Source organism: Scyliorhinus canicula, chromosome 19 (assembly GCF_902713615.1).
Source record: "Scyliorhinus canicula chromosome 19, sScyCan1.1, whole genome shotgun sequence".
NCBI lineage: Eukaryota > Metazoa > Chordata > Chondrichthyes > Carcharhiniformes > Scyliorhinidae > Scyliorhinus > Scyliorhinus canicula.
Window position 1 is genome coordinate 19388267 of NC_052164.1, and position 11766 is coordinate 19400032.

General features: G+C 43.8%; 1 protein-coding gene across 1 annotated transcript in view; it reads right to left on the reverse strand.

Moving 5' to 3' along the window:
* vat1 (vesicle amine transport 1) overlaps positions 1-11035 on the reverse strand; it is a 43340-nt gene extending 32305 nt beyond the window's left edge. The window contains exons 1-2 of the mRNA XM_038778961.1: positions 10712-11035; positions 5439-5646 (exon numbers count right to left, since the gene is read on the reverse strand). Coding sequence (XP_038634889.1) covers positions 5439-5646; positions 10712-11035 — 532 coding nt within the window. The remainder of the gene's footprint in view (positions 1-5438; positions 5647-10711) is intronic.
* Positions 11036-11766: the final 731 nt, after the last annotated feature.

The window sequence follows — 11766 nt, forward strand, 5'->3', positions numbered from 1 at the left end:
GGGGTGGTGGGAGGATGGGATCGTTGTTCTTGTTAAGGGGGTTGATTTGGTATTTGTTACCGTTTACCGTCTGCGGGTGAGGTGTAAATTTTGAAGGAAAATGGAGAATAAAAACATTTTTTTAAAAAGTGACTGCACTACCATGATCGTGCTTGGATGGATATTGACAGAAAAAAGGCACTGAAAGTCCATTCTCACCCACTACCATCCCGGAGCAAAAAAAAAGCCATCACAAGTACATGAAGGAAATTTCTGAACTCTGTTTAAATCCCCTCCCACCCATACAAGGATTTGCCAAGTAATTTTTTTTCCATGTTGAAAACTATCTGTAACACGGCCTTGAACTGCCTTCTGGAAGAGCCATTTGTTCAAGGAAGGCTGCAGTCTTTTTCCTTAATGGCATATACCCAAGAATTTTCTTAAAATCAAACATTCCAACATACCATAAATCCATTACTTTACAACAAATGCTACTGGCCTTCTAAAAATTTAAAATTAAGTCAGTTCAAAATATTTGCTTCCCAAGTTAAAGTTGCATGTACACAAGCGTATACTAAACAAATTCCACAAGGCATTCAGTTTAATGGAATATTCTCTCCAGGAACAGGTCAAAGGACCATGGGCGTCTTCCAAAAAATCTCTTCTCCCAAAAAATTTCTAAGTTAATTCGTGGCAGGTTTTCCAGGGAGTTTTCCCGCCAGCTCTGCCAGCAATTAGGATTTTTCTCTCTCTTTTTTTTAAGAAAGCACTGAGGAGCTGAACTCAGGCCGCCATTTTGAAAGGAGGATTCAAGCTCCGAAGGGAGCTTGTGGGTCCTCCACACTGCACTACCCCAGTGAGGACACCCTGCTATGGGTCCCCTCGCCCAGAGGCCACTTCTTACCTGCCCTGAACAACCCCACCAGTTAACCTCCTCACCTCCTTTCATGGGCATGCCCCCCCCCCCCCCCCCCCAGACCCCGATTCTTGGCATGCTACCCCAACACCAGTCACCCTTGCACTGCCACCCAGGTAGTGCAAGGGTGGCCACATTCCAGGAGGGGGGCCAGGAAGCCAACCTGCACGGATACTGACCACCAAGAGGTCTCCGAAGGCCCAGGAGACCCCCCCCCCCCCCCCCCCCCCCCCCCCGCCCCGCCACCTTAGTTCTTGTGGACCAGCACTGATTGGTGCCAAGCTGCAGCCTCCCTGGGGAGGCCAGTGGACATTGGAGTAGATTTAGACCTACGTCCGCAGGCGTCATTCATTTGGGCAGAGTTCCGAATCCAACACCTGCGGGAGAACTTGGGCGAATCCCACAAGAGGGCTTGAGATTCTTGGCTGCATTGTGTAATATCCCGAGCGCAAGGCGACCAGAGAACCGCACCCCATGTCTTCATTAAATCTGAGTAATCTAGACCTGCAATGATCCCAGTGTTGTCAGATTGTATCAAAGACGACACTCGGAAGTGGTGACATACAAGGAAATTCTATCATATTTCCATCCACCATGAAGCTTTTTTACCTGGCTCCACCTTATCTGTTGTCTTCCATTAGTATAGCAATTCTGTGGGTGACAGTGAACTGAGAATGGCACTTGATCTGATCATGCAGTAATTAAGTATTCAAATAGTAAGTAGTCTTACACAACACCAGGTCAGACTTCTTACTGTGCCCACCCCAGTATCTCCACATGTATTCCAATAGATTAGTCCATTGACAGGAGACAACTGGATCCCACTACTTGTTCCTTATCCCAGGGAATAGCAGGCCACTATAGTGCCAACTTAAAGTTAATGTAGTACAAAGCAGGAATCAAAATGAAAACAACTTGAAACTGTATTTTAGGGATAATCAGATAAATGTTTTGGCTATATTCCCTTTGGAACTGCAAGCAAGTGGAAGGTACTTCTAATAAAGAAAAGAAGGAATCCATTCACTATGCAAGCTCCGGAAATTTTTTAGAACCAAACTTGTGAAATGAAAAACCCAGATTTTGAAGAAATAAATTTAGAGTACCCAATTATTTCTCTTTCCCCCACGCAGACATGAGTGCGCAAACTCCACAGAGTGACCCAGGACTGGGATCAAACCAGGGTCCTCAATGCCATGAGGCTGCAGTGCTAACCACTGCACCATGCCACCCTGAAAAACCTATTTGAAAAGATTGTTGGGAAGTAAGCCGATCCTTATACACCATGATTTTGAAGCCATTCCTTCAGCTGCTTTAGTAGAGCTCCAGAATTTCTTTAAACCTCTGCCAAGACACCCCTTACCACACAGTAAGCTTTTGGTCACCCGAGTGTCAACTTTGATTGACATCCTGAAGTGGTATGTTTTTGTTGCAGTCAGAGGCTTCAACTACCCTCTATTATAAAGATTATCACTACTGAAGCACCGGGGATATTTCCTGTTCATCCTAGATTTGCCCCTAACCAGCACTACTATGCAGAAGGTTGCAAAATGCCTGGGTGAGCCAGGTCTTTCATTCATATTCAACTGAAAGGGTCCATTTCCAGGCAGGGAATGTATTGGCTGATCGGGAGGGAGCTTTGTAAATGATGGGTGCGGCACATTGGAGGAGGGGAAGACAGTGGTGTTAGTGAATGTGTATACACCCAGAATTGGGACAATGTCAAGTTTATAAGGTGGTTTCTGGCCGCAAAACCGGATTTAGGTATGCAGGGGTTGATGCACAAGGTGTACTAGAGGATATATTTGCCACGGGTAGAACTCTTTTCCCTCATGAAAAAGGCGGAATATTTGACAGTGGTCATTTCTGACCTTGCTCTGTACCTGGTGGATCTGATGTTAGAGGCAGGTTGGATGCAGCACACACGATGGAGGTTACCAGCTCTCGAGTTCTATGGGAAGGTCTCAAGCCAGAAGGGAATATGCAGAGTTTAATGGGACAGACTCGCCCTCTACTTTTAGAGAGGTGTTCAGGGTGGTGATTAGAGGGGAGATCATATTGTACATGGCACATGTGGATGGAGAGGCCAAGAGGAGTGACAGAGGAGAGGATCCTGGAGTGGACTGTGGGTATACGAGCAACACAACTCCAAAACTATTGGCACGCAGGAAAAAGCTGCAAATGCAATTTGACCTGCTGGCTACAGACAGGGCAGTGCACCAGCTGAAGCGGTTGAAAGGGATGGTAAACGAGTATGGGGAGAAAGTCAGTAATCTCGTCGTAAGTTTCTGATTAGCAAGTTTGCAGACAATACAAAGGTTAGTGGAATTGCGGATAGCGATGAGGACTGTCAGAGGATACAGCAGGATTTAGATAATTGGAGACTTGGGGGCAGAGAGATGGCAGATGGCGTTTAATCCAGACAAATTGGAGGCAATGCATTTTGGAAGGTCTAATGCAGGTAGGGAATATACAGAGAACGGTAGAACCCTCAAGAATATTGAAAGTCAGAGAGATCTAGGTGTACAGGTCACTGAAAGGGGCAACAGGTGGAGTACAGTGTTCAATTCTGGTTGCCACATGACCAGAAGGATGCAGAGGTTTTAGAGAGGGTGCAGAAGAGATTTACCAGGATGTTGCCTGGCATGGAGGGCATTAGCTACAAGGAGTGGTTGAATAAACTTAAAAAAATAAAGAGTTGCCTTTCTGCTTTGCTGGGACTAGCTTTTGATATTTGGGCATCCAGGTGGCTCGAGATTGGGTGCGGCTCCATAAATTTAATTAAACCATCCAAGTGGGGAGGGTCAAGGTGGACCTGAAAAGGTGGGCAGCCTGCCATGGTCCTTCATGGGACAGGTTCAATTTGTTTCAGCATCTGCTGGTATTCCTACCAAAGTCTTTTTCAGGCATTTTCGCAGCTTATATCAGGTTTCATATGGGCAGGGAAAACCATGAGGATTCGGAGGGAGGTCCTACAGAAGGAGAGACAGTCAGTAGGGTTTGCGCTACCAAATTTGATGTTTTACTACTGGGTTGCCAACACAGGTGGTGTAGAGACACAGGCTCTACCTGGATGTGGATGGAGTCTGGTTCGTGCAGAGGGTCCAGTTTACAGCCGATGGCATCTTTCCCTTTTGCGATGTGCGATTTTGGAGGCGTTTGAAGGCTGAATGAGAGGTGTTGGGGCCCATGCTGGACAAGGAGGTGTGGAGTCCTCTGCAGGCCAACCACAGTGCTGCCTATTTTATGATAAAATATTTTCCAAAAAACCTCCCGTTTGTGGGACCTTGCTTCATACAGGTTTGCTGCAGCATTAGGAAAGATAACTACACTTGCAAAAAATAGTTGGAAAAACATTGGGATATGGAGAATTCGGAAGGATCATGTGAGTTCTACCGTCTCCATTAAACATCAATATGCAAAACAAAATGGTGGAAGCTGTTAACATCTGTGGAGGAGAAACATTAATGCATAGGATCTCCCCATGGTCTTCAGAACCACACCCTAATTTGAACAATGTAGAGCAGGGGGAGGGGATCGTGTGGCAAACTGTCACTGACATTCACCAGAGCATAGTGATCTTAAAAACAGTACACTTGTAAATTTAGACAAGTCTGATATTACACAATTTCACTCTGGAGGTCAAAAAAAAAGAGACAGATGTTATCACAAACAGATGCTGTTAAACATTTATAAAAACTGAACTTTTTACTTTGTATCCACACCTGATGTGCAAGAATTTTAGTTCAAAGGGGAAAGACACCCATGTTAAAATGCTATGCCTAACTGAATCTAATATTTGACCACAATTCTCATTGCTGGTTTTTGCAAAGCCGTTTTGTGATACCAATTCTTCACTAAAGTACCAACATGGATACATGCCACCCCCTGTCCACCCAAATCAAAAACATGATGGCTCATGTTCCACTTTATACTTCACCTTCATGCCCTGCAAACTGCCATATTTCAGGTCACACAATAAACCCAAATATACTAAACCCAAATATACAAAATCCAATGAACCGACTCCAGCAACAGAACACTCCTTTCATGAAAGTTGCGGTTTGTGGGGCCATGTGCACAAACCTGCTGCCCTATTGCCTCCATAACAGAATTGCATGTGGCAATTTACTGGCCAAAGCTGCAGCATTACAAGGTACAACAGAATTAACACTTATTTTAGTGCCAGACGGGTGCCTCCAATGCGCACACATCATACAAAAAGACATCTTAAGGTGAACCCGGTATCTCGTGGCACAAAGGCAAATATATTAATTATGAATAAGGTATTGTTAGTGAAACAATGTATTCCTGTTGCTCATATCCCAAATGGTAGAAGTTATATTGGGGGAAATGAGTGTACTGACCAAAATCCAAATTAGCAGTTCAGATACTGCACCTTCCTTGGCAGGTTTAATTACAAAATGTAATGCCTTCTGGAGTCAAGTGGTGCCTGCTTACAAGTAATTCAGTTCAAAATGACAGGTTTCAGTGTTGTGCACTCTCATATATAGAAGGTAAGCAAAGAAAGATCAAGATGACTTACCAGCTGCCATGTGGACGAGGATGCTCTGGTTTGGACGCAGATTTGCAAAGTCATAGATCATCATATATGCAGTGACATAATTGACAGAGATAGCAGCAGCCTCTTCAAAACTCATCCCATCAGGCATCAGGAAGGTATGACTGACTGGAATCACAACCATCTCCGACCAAAGCCCCGCTCTGTTCATTACAATCACATTGTCGCCAACCTTAAAAAGAAGCACAGTCACAGACTTAGCTTTGAAACAGCAGGCAACAATTCAGCACAGCATTCATTGTAAGTTATTGTTCATTTCTGACCCCAGATGTTTGACTACTGCTTACAACTTACTATAAAAAAAGTTCTCATTTTATACGTTGAGCCAATTGGGAAGTATTTTCCAAGTTTACTCTATATAGTGAGCATGTTAGTCATTGGGGGTATTAACACTTCTTTCACTCCCTCCCAACAATACAGCAATCTACACACTGCCATTTAACAACTGTTCAGGGTCCATTTCAGGTCAATTACCAAAATAAAAACAGCACGCGAGGCTAACTGCTAAATAGTAAAACTGCAGTACAGAGTTCTAATTATCCTTGACCAATGTTCCAGAAGATCAGCTAAAAACGACAAGGAAAACAGTCCAAGTGGAGGTGAAAGGTAAAGAGAAAGATAAAGAAGATAAATGGTCATTTCCTGGACTACTCCTGCTTAGTGTTAGGTGCAAGAAATGAGGTTCCAGTATATTTGACAACCTTTCACCCTTCTAATATAATAGTCATCGTCACAAGTCGGCTTCAATGAAGTCACTGTGAAAAGCCCCTAGTCGCCACATTCCGGCACCTGTTCGGGGGAGGCCGGTACCAAAATTGAACCTGCGCTGCTGGCCTTGTTCTGCATTGCAAGCCAGCTGTTTAGCCCACTGAGCTAAACCAGCCCCATAAGCTTTTATTGTTACAACTATGAAGACACTGAAAAGCCCCTACACGCCACATTCCGGCACCTGTTCGGGTAAGCTGGTACAGGAATTGAACCCACACTGCTGGCCTTGTTCTGCATCACAAACCAGCTGTCTAGCCACTGAGCTAAAGCAGCCCATTTTTTCCCCCCCTTGTGGGATTCTGTGGCATTTGGATATATTTCGGTTTAAATATTTGACAGAAAAAGCACATATTCTGATCAGCGACAATAGTAACTTATGTCCTCCAGCCTCTGCAATGCCCACTTATCACAGAAGGTCTTCAGCCCACTTGTCACAGAAGGTCTTCATGGTACTGTGAACACCACATGCTCTTTTGCCAGAGCCACCTAGGCAGGTATGTGCAGCCACGTGACTGCCTCCACAGGCCACACCCAACTGAACACAAAAAAGGATTTAAAAGCTTATTTTTGCTTAGGTTTTAAAACAGTGGCTTAGTTTGAATACTTATTAGTTGTTCCCCTAAGAGCGTTTAGTTTAAGTTTTCTCTATTTGATGCCAATGGGGAAACCCACTGACATCATAAAGGAAAAGGAGCACTTATCTGTAATTAAGAGACACGTAATATGTGCAAATTGTGCTTTGAAAAGATAATCCAAGCAAGTTCATCTGTTCTACTGGGACGTCATTATGGATTGTTACAGATGAAAACACATCCAATAGCACCCAATGGAAGCAAATTAAAAAAAAAAAAACAGAATTAAGACTAGTGTCAAGTTTGCTACAATTGTAACCCCGATTGCCCAGCTACAGCATGTTAATAAACCAATAGTCTAGAGTGATCAGATGCAGTTGCCCATTCCGCAATGATTTCTTCCACACGGCTAATCTCAGACAAGACTACACAGAAGGAAGTTAAGAGAATCTCTCTTACACCACTGAACTCCCATCCCCAAAATGGCAAATTCATATCAATCAATTCAGGAGTATCCTGGAGCAGCAAATGTGTTACTGAAAAAAGAAAAGCCCTTTTCTTTTTCTCCTTCCCCTCCCCCCAGGCAGCTGCACCCAAAGCACTCTCACAAGAAGTTCATAGATGTTTAGTGATGCTGACACTATACCACTTTAAACTTGGAGATTTCTTCCAAATCTAGCATCTGGTCACAGGAACAAATCTGCAATAATGACTGGTGCATTTGGACTGATTTTTTTGTTTAGGAAAAATTACATTTGTTTTACGTAACTAATGTAACTTTCATTTAATCATAATCTTGCAAAAAGAAAATTCATAGAACCTACTTGAAATTAGCAGTTTTACTTAATTAGGCACTGCTGAAACAACTAGTGAATTATATTGTTCGCAGGGTTTTATTTTCAGGTCCTCATGCATCTTCCAAGTAGAAAATCTTGAATAATTTCTTCATCCACTGCACAACTGATTTGAAACGATCATATATCCCCATGGTTTCTCTGCCCCTTTTAAATGGCTTTGCAATGTCTGAACAATCTCACTGAACCCTTTCTGCTGCCTTTATCATCAGTGATGACCAATATAGCACATTTGGTTTCACTAATGCATCACTTCCATTAGGCCACTGAATCTTCGACTTAAAACTTGGTGATCACACAATTGCTCCTAGCTTTACCAATAATCATTTCATTGACAAGTTCACAAAGGTTGAACAATTTTCTGCCTCCGTTTCTCTGGTAACCCAATAGTATCTGCCATCTTAAGAAATGAAAAAAATCAATACATTTTCCCATGACTCATCCTCACCCACAAGCTTTTTATGGATTAGGCAACATAATTTATTGTAGTTTTCCCAAGATGTTTCATCATTTTCAATTTTCTCCTTTACAAACGGTATACTTTTACCATCATAACCATGATCCACCTCAAGATGATATACTTCTCAATTAGCATATATAATGTACTGTGCAAATCATTGATACTCGACTCAGTCCGTGCATCACAAGGACTAGAAATAATACCGGCCATCTGATGGCAATTTTCTCTGCATTAATTGTCAAATGCTATTGCCCAAAATCCACTTCAATCAAGAAAATCTTCTCTGCAATCGCTCAAACACTAGATATTTACAATTGGGATTTGAAAAAGGGGGATAGGAGTTCCAGAATGTGAAGAATTACCTATGGTAGAGTGTTTATTTCACAAATCTCCTAAACCTTGGAACTTGTTTGATCATCTTCAAGAGTCAAGAAGGGGTACTTAGGGCAGCACGGTGGTGCAGCGGTTAGTGCTGCTGCCTCACGGTGGCGAGGTGCCTCGTTCGATCCTGGCTCTGGGTCACTGTCCATGTGGAGTTTGCACATTCTCAGTCTTTGCGTGGGTTTCACCCCCACAACCCAAAGATGTGCAGGGTAGGTGAATTGGCCATGCTAAATTGCCCCTTTATTGGAAAAAATGAATTGGGTACTAAATTTATATTTAAAAAAAGGGGGCACTTCTCAGTTTCTTGCCATCATGGTTTTCTTACCCATCTCAGGCAATTAAGTGTATATGTGAAGCAATTGGGGTAGGGCAGATGGGCATCAAGTCATACACTGAATGCAACAATGGACACTGATGGACCAGATACTCTCCATTCCTCATTTTTGATCAGTTGAGGTAAACTGTCCAAAAAGGCCAGATGTTTTCCATATAAATTATTTTATCTGCAATAGTTCCCTCAAGGATGGCACTACAATTGCCCATGAAGCATGCAATTCCCCTTCTTGAACAAGATTTGGATTCCTCTTTCACAGATGCAGATGTAATAGGGGTCGATTTGAGACACAATCTCAGCTCACCATTTGCTTAGCCATAAAATTGCTCTTAGCATCTAGGTTGAGTCCTGGTGGGAAAGGGAGAGAAACTTTAGCCAGGTTACTGTTACTCATTTACTCTTGCTTCAAGCATGGCCAACTATCCTTCCCCAGTTCAACTATTGCCAACACCTCAACAGTCAGCAACTCTGCTGCCTGTATTCCATCCCAAAACCATGTCTCCATCTCAACCACTCATCTGTGCTAACCTCCCAATTTAGAATTCTAATCCTTGATAACATCGCCCATCTACTCCTCTAGTCTCACAATCCTCAGAACTCAGCCAGACAACCACCCTACCCCCATCACTGGTGACCCCGCTTCATGGTTTAGCCCCCCAGAGATTTTGGAATTCCTCCTCCAACCATAACCCACCACTCTGGCTGAAGTCTTGGGTCTCTCCTCTTAGTTGCTCATTAAGTCATTTGGTGTGATCAGGTCCCTGAAGCATCTCAAAACATTAAGGCACTGTACAAATAGCTGCCACGAGCCTTATGAATGAAGCTACCCCTGGGGTACTGAGTACTATGAAGGAACCAGCACAATAAAGTCAAAGGGACGGGGCACCCTTTAAAAAAAAATTATTGTTATTCTTATAGGAAACAATGGAAAGTGCCCAATGTCTTAACTGCATTGCTGCAGGGAGTGCCCAGACAACAGGGTAGATGCTAGTCACTTAGCACCTCCCACTGCAGGGGGGGGGGGGGGGGGGGAAGAGAAAGACACTGACCAACTCTTAATCCCCAATTATTCAATCCCTGCAACCAGAGAATTAAACACTACATTTAAAATTAAGAGCATCTTAACGTTTGGTGTTAACAGAAGAAGCCATGGTAAATTAATATTCAGTTAATATGGCAATAACACCGTGACAAATAGTCACAGGAACCAAAAAAAGCAAACCAATAGTGAATGCTACTAAAGCCTTTTACTTCAGTATAAAGAATATTTTCTCCTCAAAATTATATCCCCCCTCCAAAAAAAAAGTCAAATTGCACATAGCGAACCCAAAGAGCGGCTTCTTCCCATTTTTATTCAACAAAAGGGAAATGATGGGAGTGGCATCATTTTCCAAATCCCCTTTAGACATATGGCGATCCATGTTACAAGTGTTCAAACGTCCATGTATATATAAAATAAAGAACTCTGGGAGTTCTTCAGTGGTGTAGTGTGTAACAGGGTGTGGAGACAACATGCCCGTTATTCTGCTGGCAATTTTTCCCTGAAGACAATCCAGAGGAATCTGGTGAGGGAAGCCCAGAGCCACAATCACACGGAGCACAGCAGCGGGAGCTTCCACAACCGGGGCAGTGAGGGGAGCCTTTACCCGCTCAACCCCACAATAAAACGGGACAAAACACCCCAGACCCGCTCTTCGATTGGGTTCAGAGACCTTGATCATTACTCATGCCCAGCCCCAACACTGTTGTCTTCGGGAAGATTTGGGCGGTGGCTTTGATATCCCAGCCATGCAGACATTTTTTTTTGAGGGGGTGGGGGTGGGTAAAAGGAGAATCAACAGTTTGCAGGGAGCACAGCGCCTTACCTTTCTGTCGGTCACATCGTCCCCAATCACTTCCACGACCCCCGAGCACTCCATGCCCGGAATCAATGGGGGAGAAGACGGCAGTCTATCGTACAGACCCTGCCTGGCCATCAAATCGGCAAAATTCAAGCCGCAAGCCTTGACTCGGATGAGGATTTCACCTGATTTGGGAGTGGGGAGATCTTTCTTGACCTCCACCTTCAGTTTATCATAGCCCCCGAAGCCAGTCAGCACAATGGCTTTGTAAGAGATCGCCGGCTCCGGCTCCTTGGCTTCTGGCTGAGGCTCCTGTTGTTGAGGCTCTTTGACTTCTTCCACAGACATTTTTGGATTTGATTTCCCCCCCTCTCCTATAAAGGAGCGCAAAGTAAACAAGCACAAGGGACACGTTAATGCCGCTACCACAAGCTGATCTACAAAGAGAAATGCCCGGCCGAATTCGTCAGTTTCTTAAGCGGTTTCAAGGGGATTAGCACCGAAATCTTAGCGACTCCTCGTGAACCTTTCAGCAGCCAGTGAGCAAACTGCAAACATGGAGCTGGTACTTCAAGCTGCGGCTCCAACGTCACCGAATCACCAGCCAGTGGATTGATTGTATTTTTAAAAGCGTGTCACCCTCCCAGTTTTTTCTCCACTTACAAACATTACTAAAGTGCTGATTATCTGTCGATTAGCATGTTTAAATACGAACGACAAGCGGCTTGAAGCCTTTATTCCCTCCCCTGCCGTTGCTTTAGAAACACATTCAATGTCAAAATTCACTGCTGGGTGATTTTTATTTGATTAAGTGCCATGTTATTGTGCTAGTCTTTTCCCCTTCAGCCAATGGAAGGTTCTGGGGGAATTGTTTTTCATTGACATCCCAACACTATAGTCTCCCTTTTAACAGCAGGGGGGAAAAAAACACCACACACTCTTGAGAGCAATTTCCCAAGATTTGCTCCCCCGCCCCCAAGTGGGGCAATTCACGGTTTAGAAGCAGAATTCGATTGGGGTGGTTGGGTCACTGATGTGCAGGTCTTCAGATAGTGGCCCAGTGGAGTTATAGCAAAACT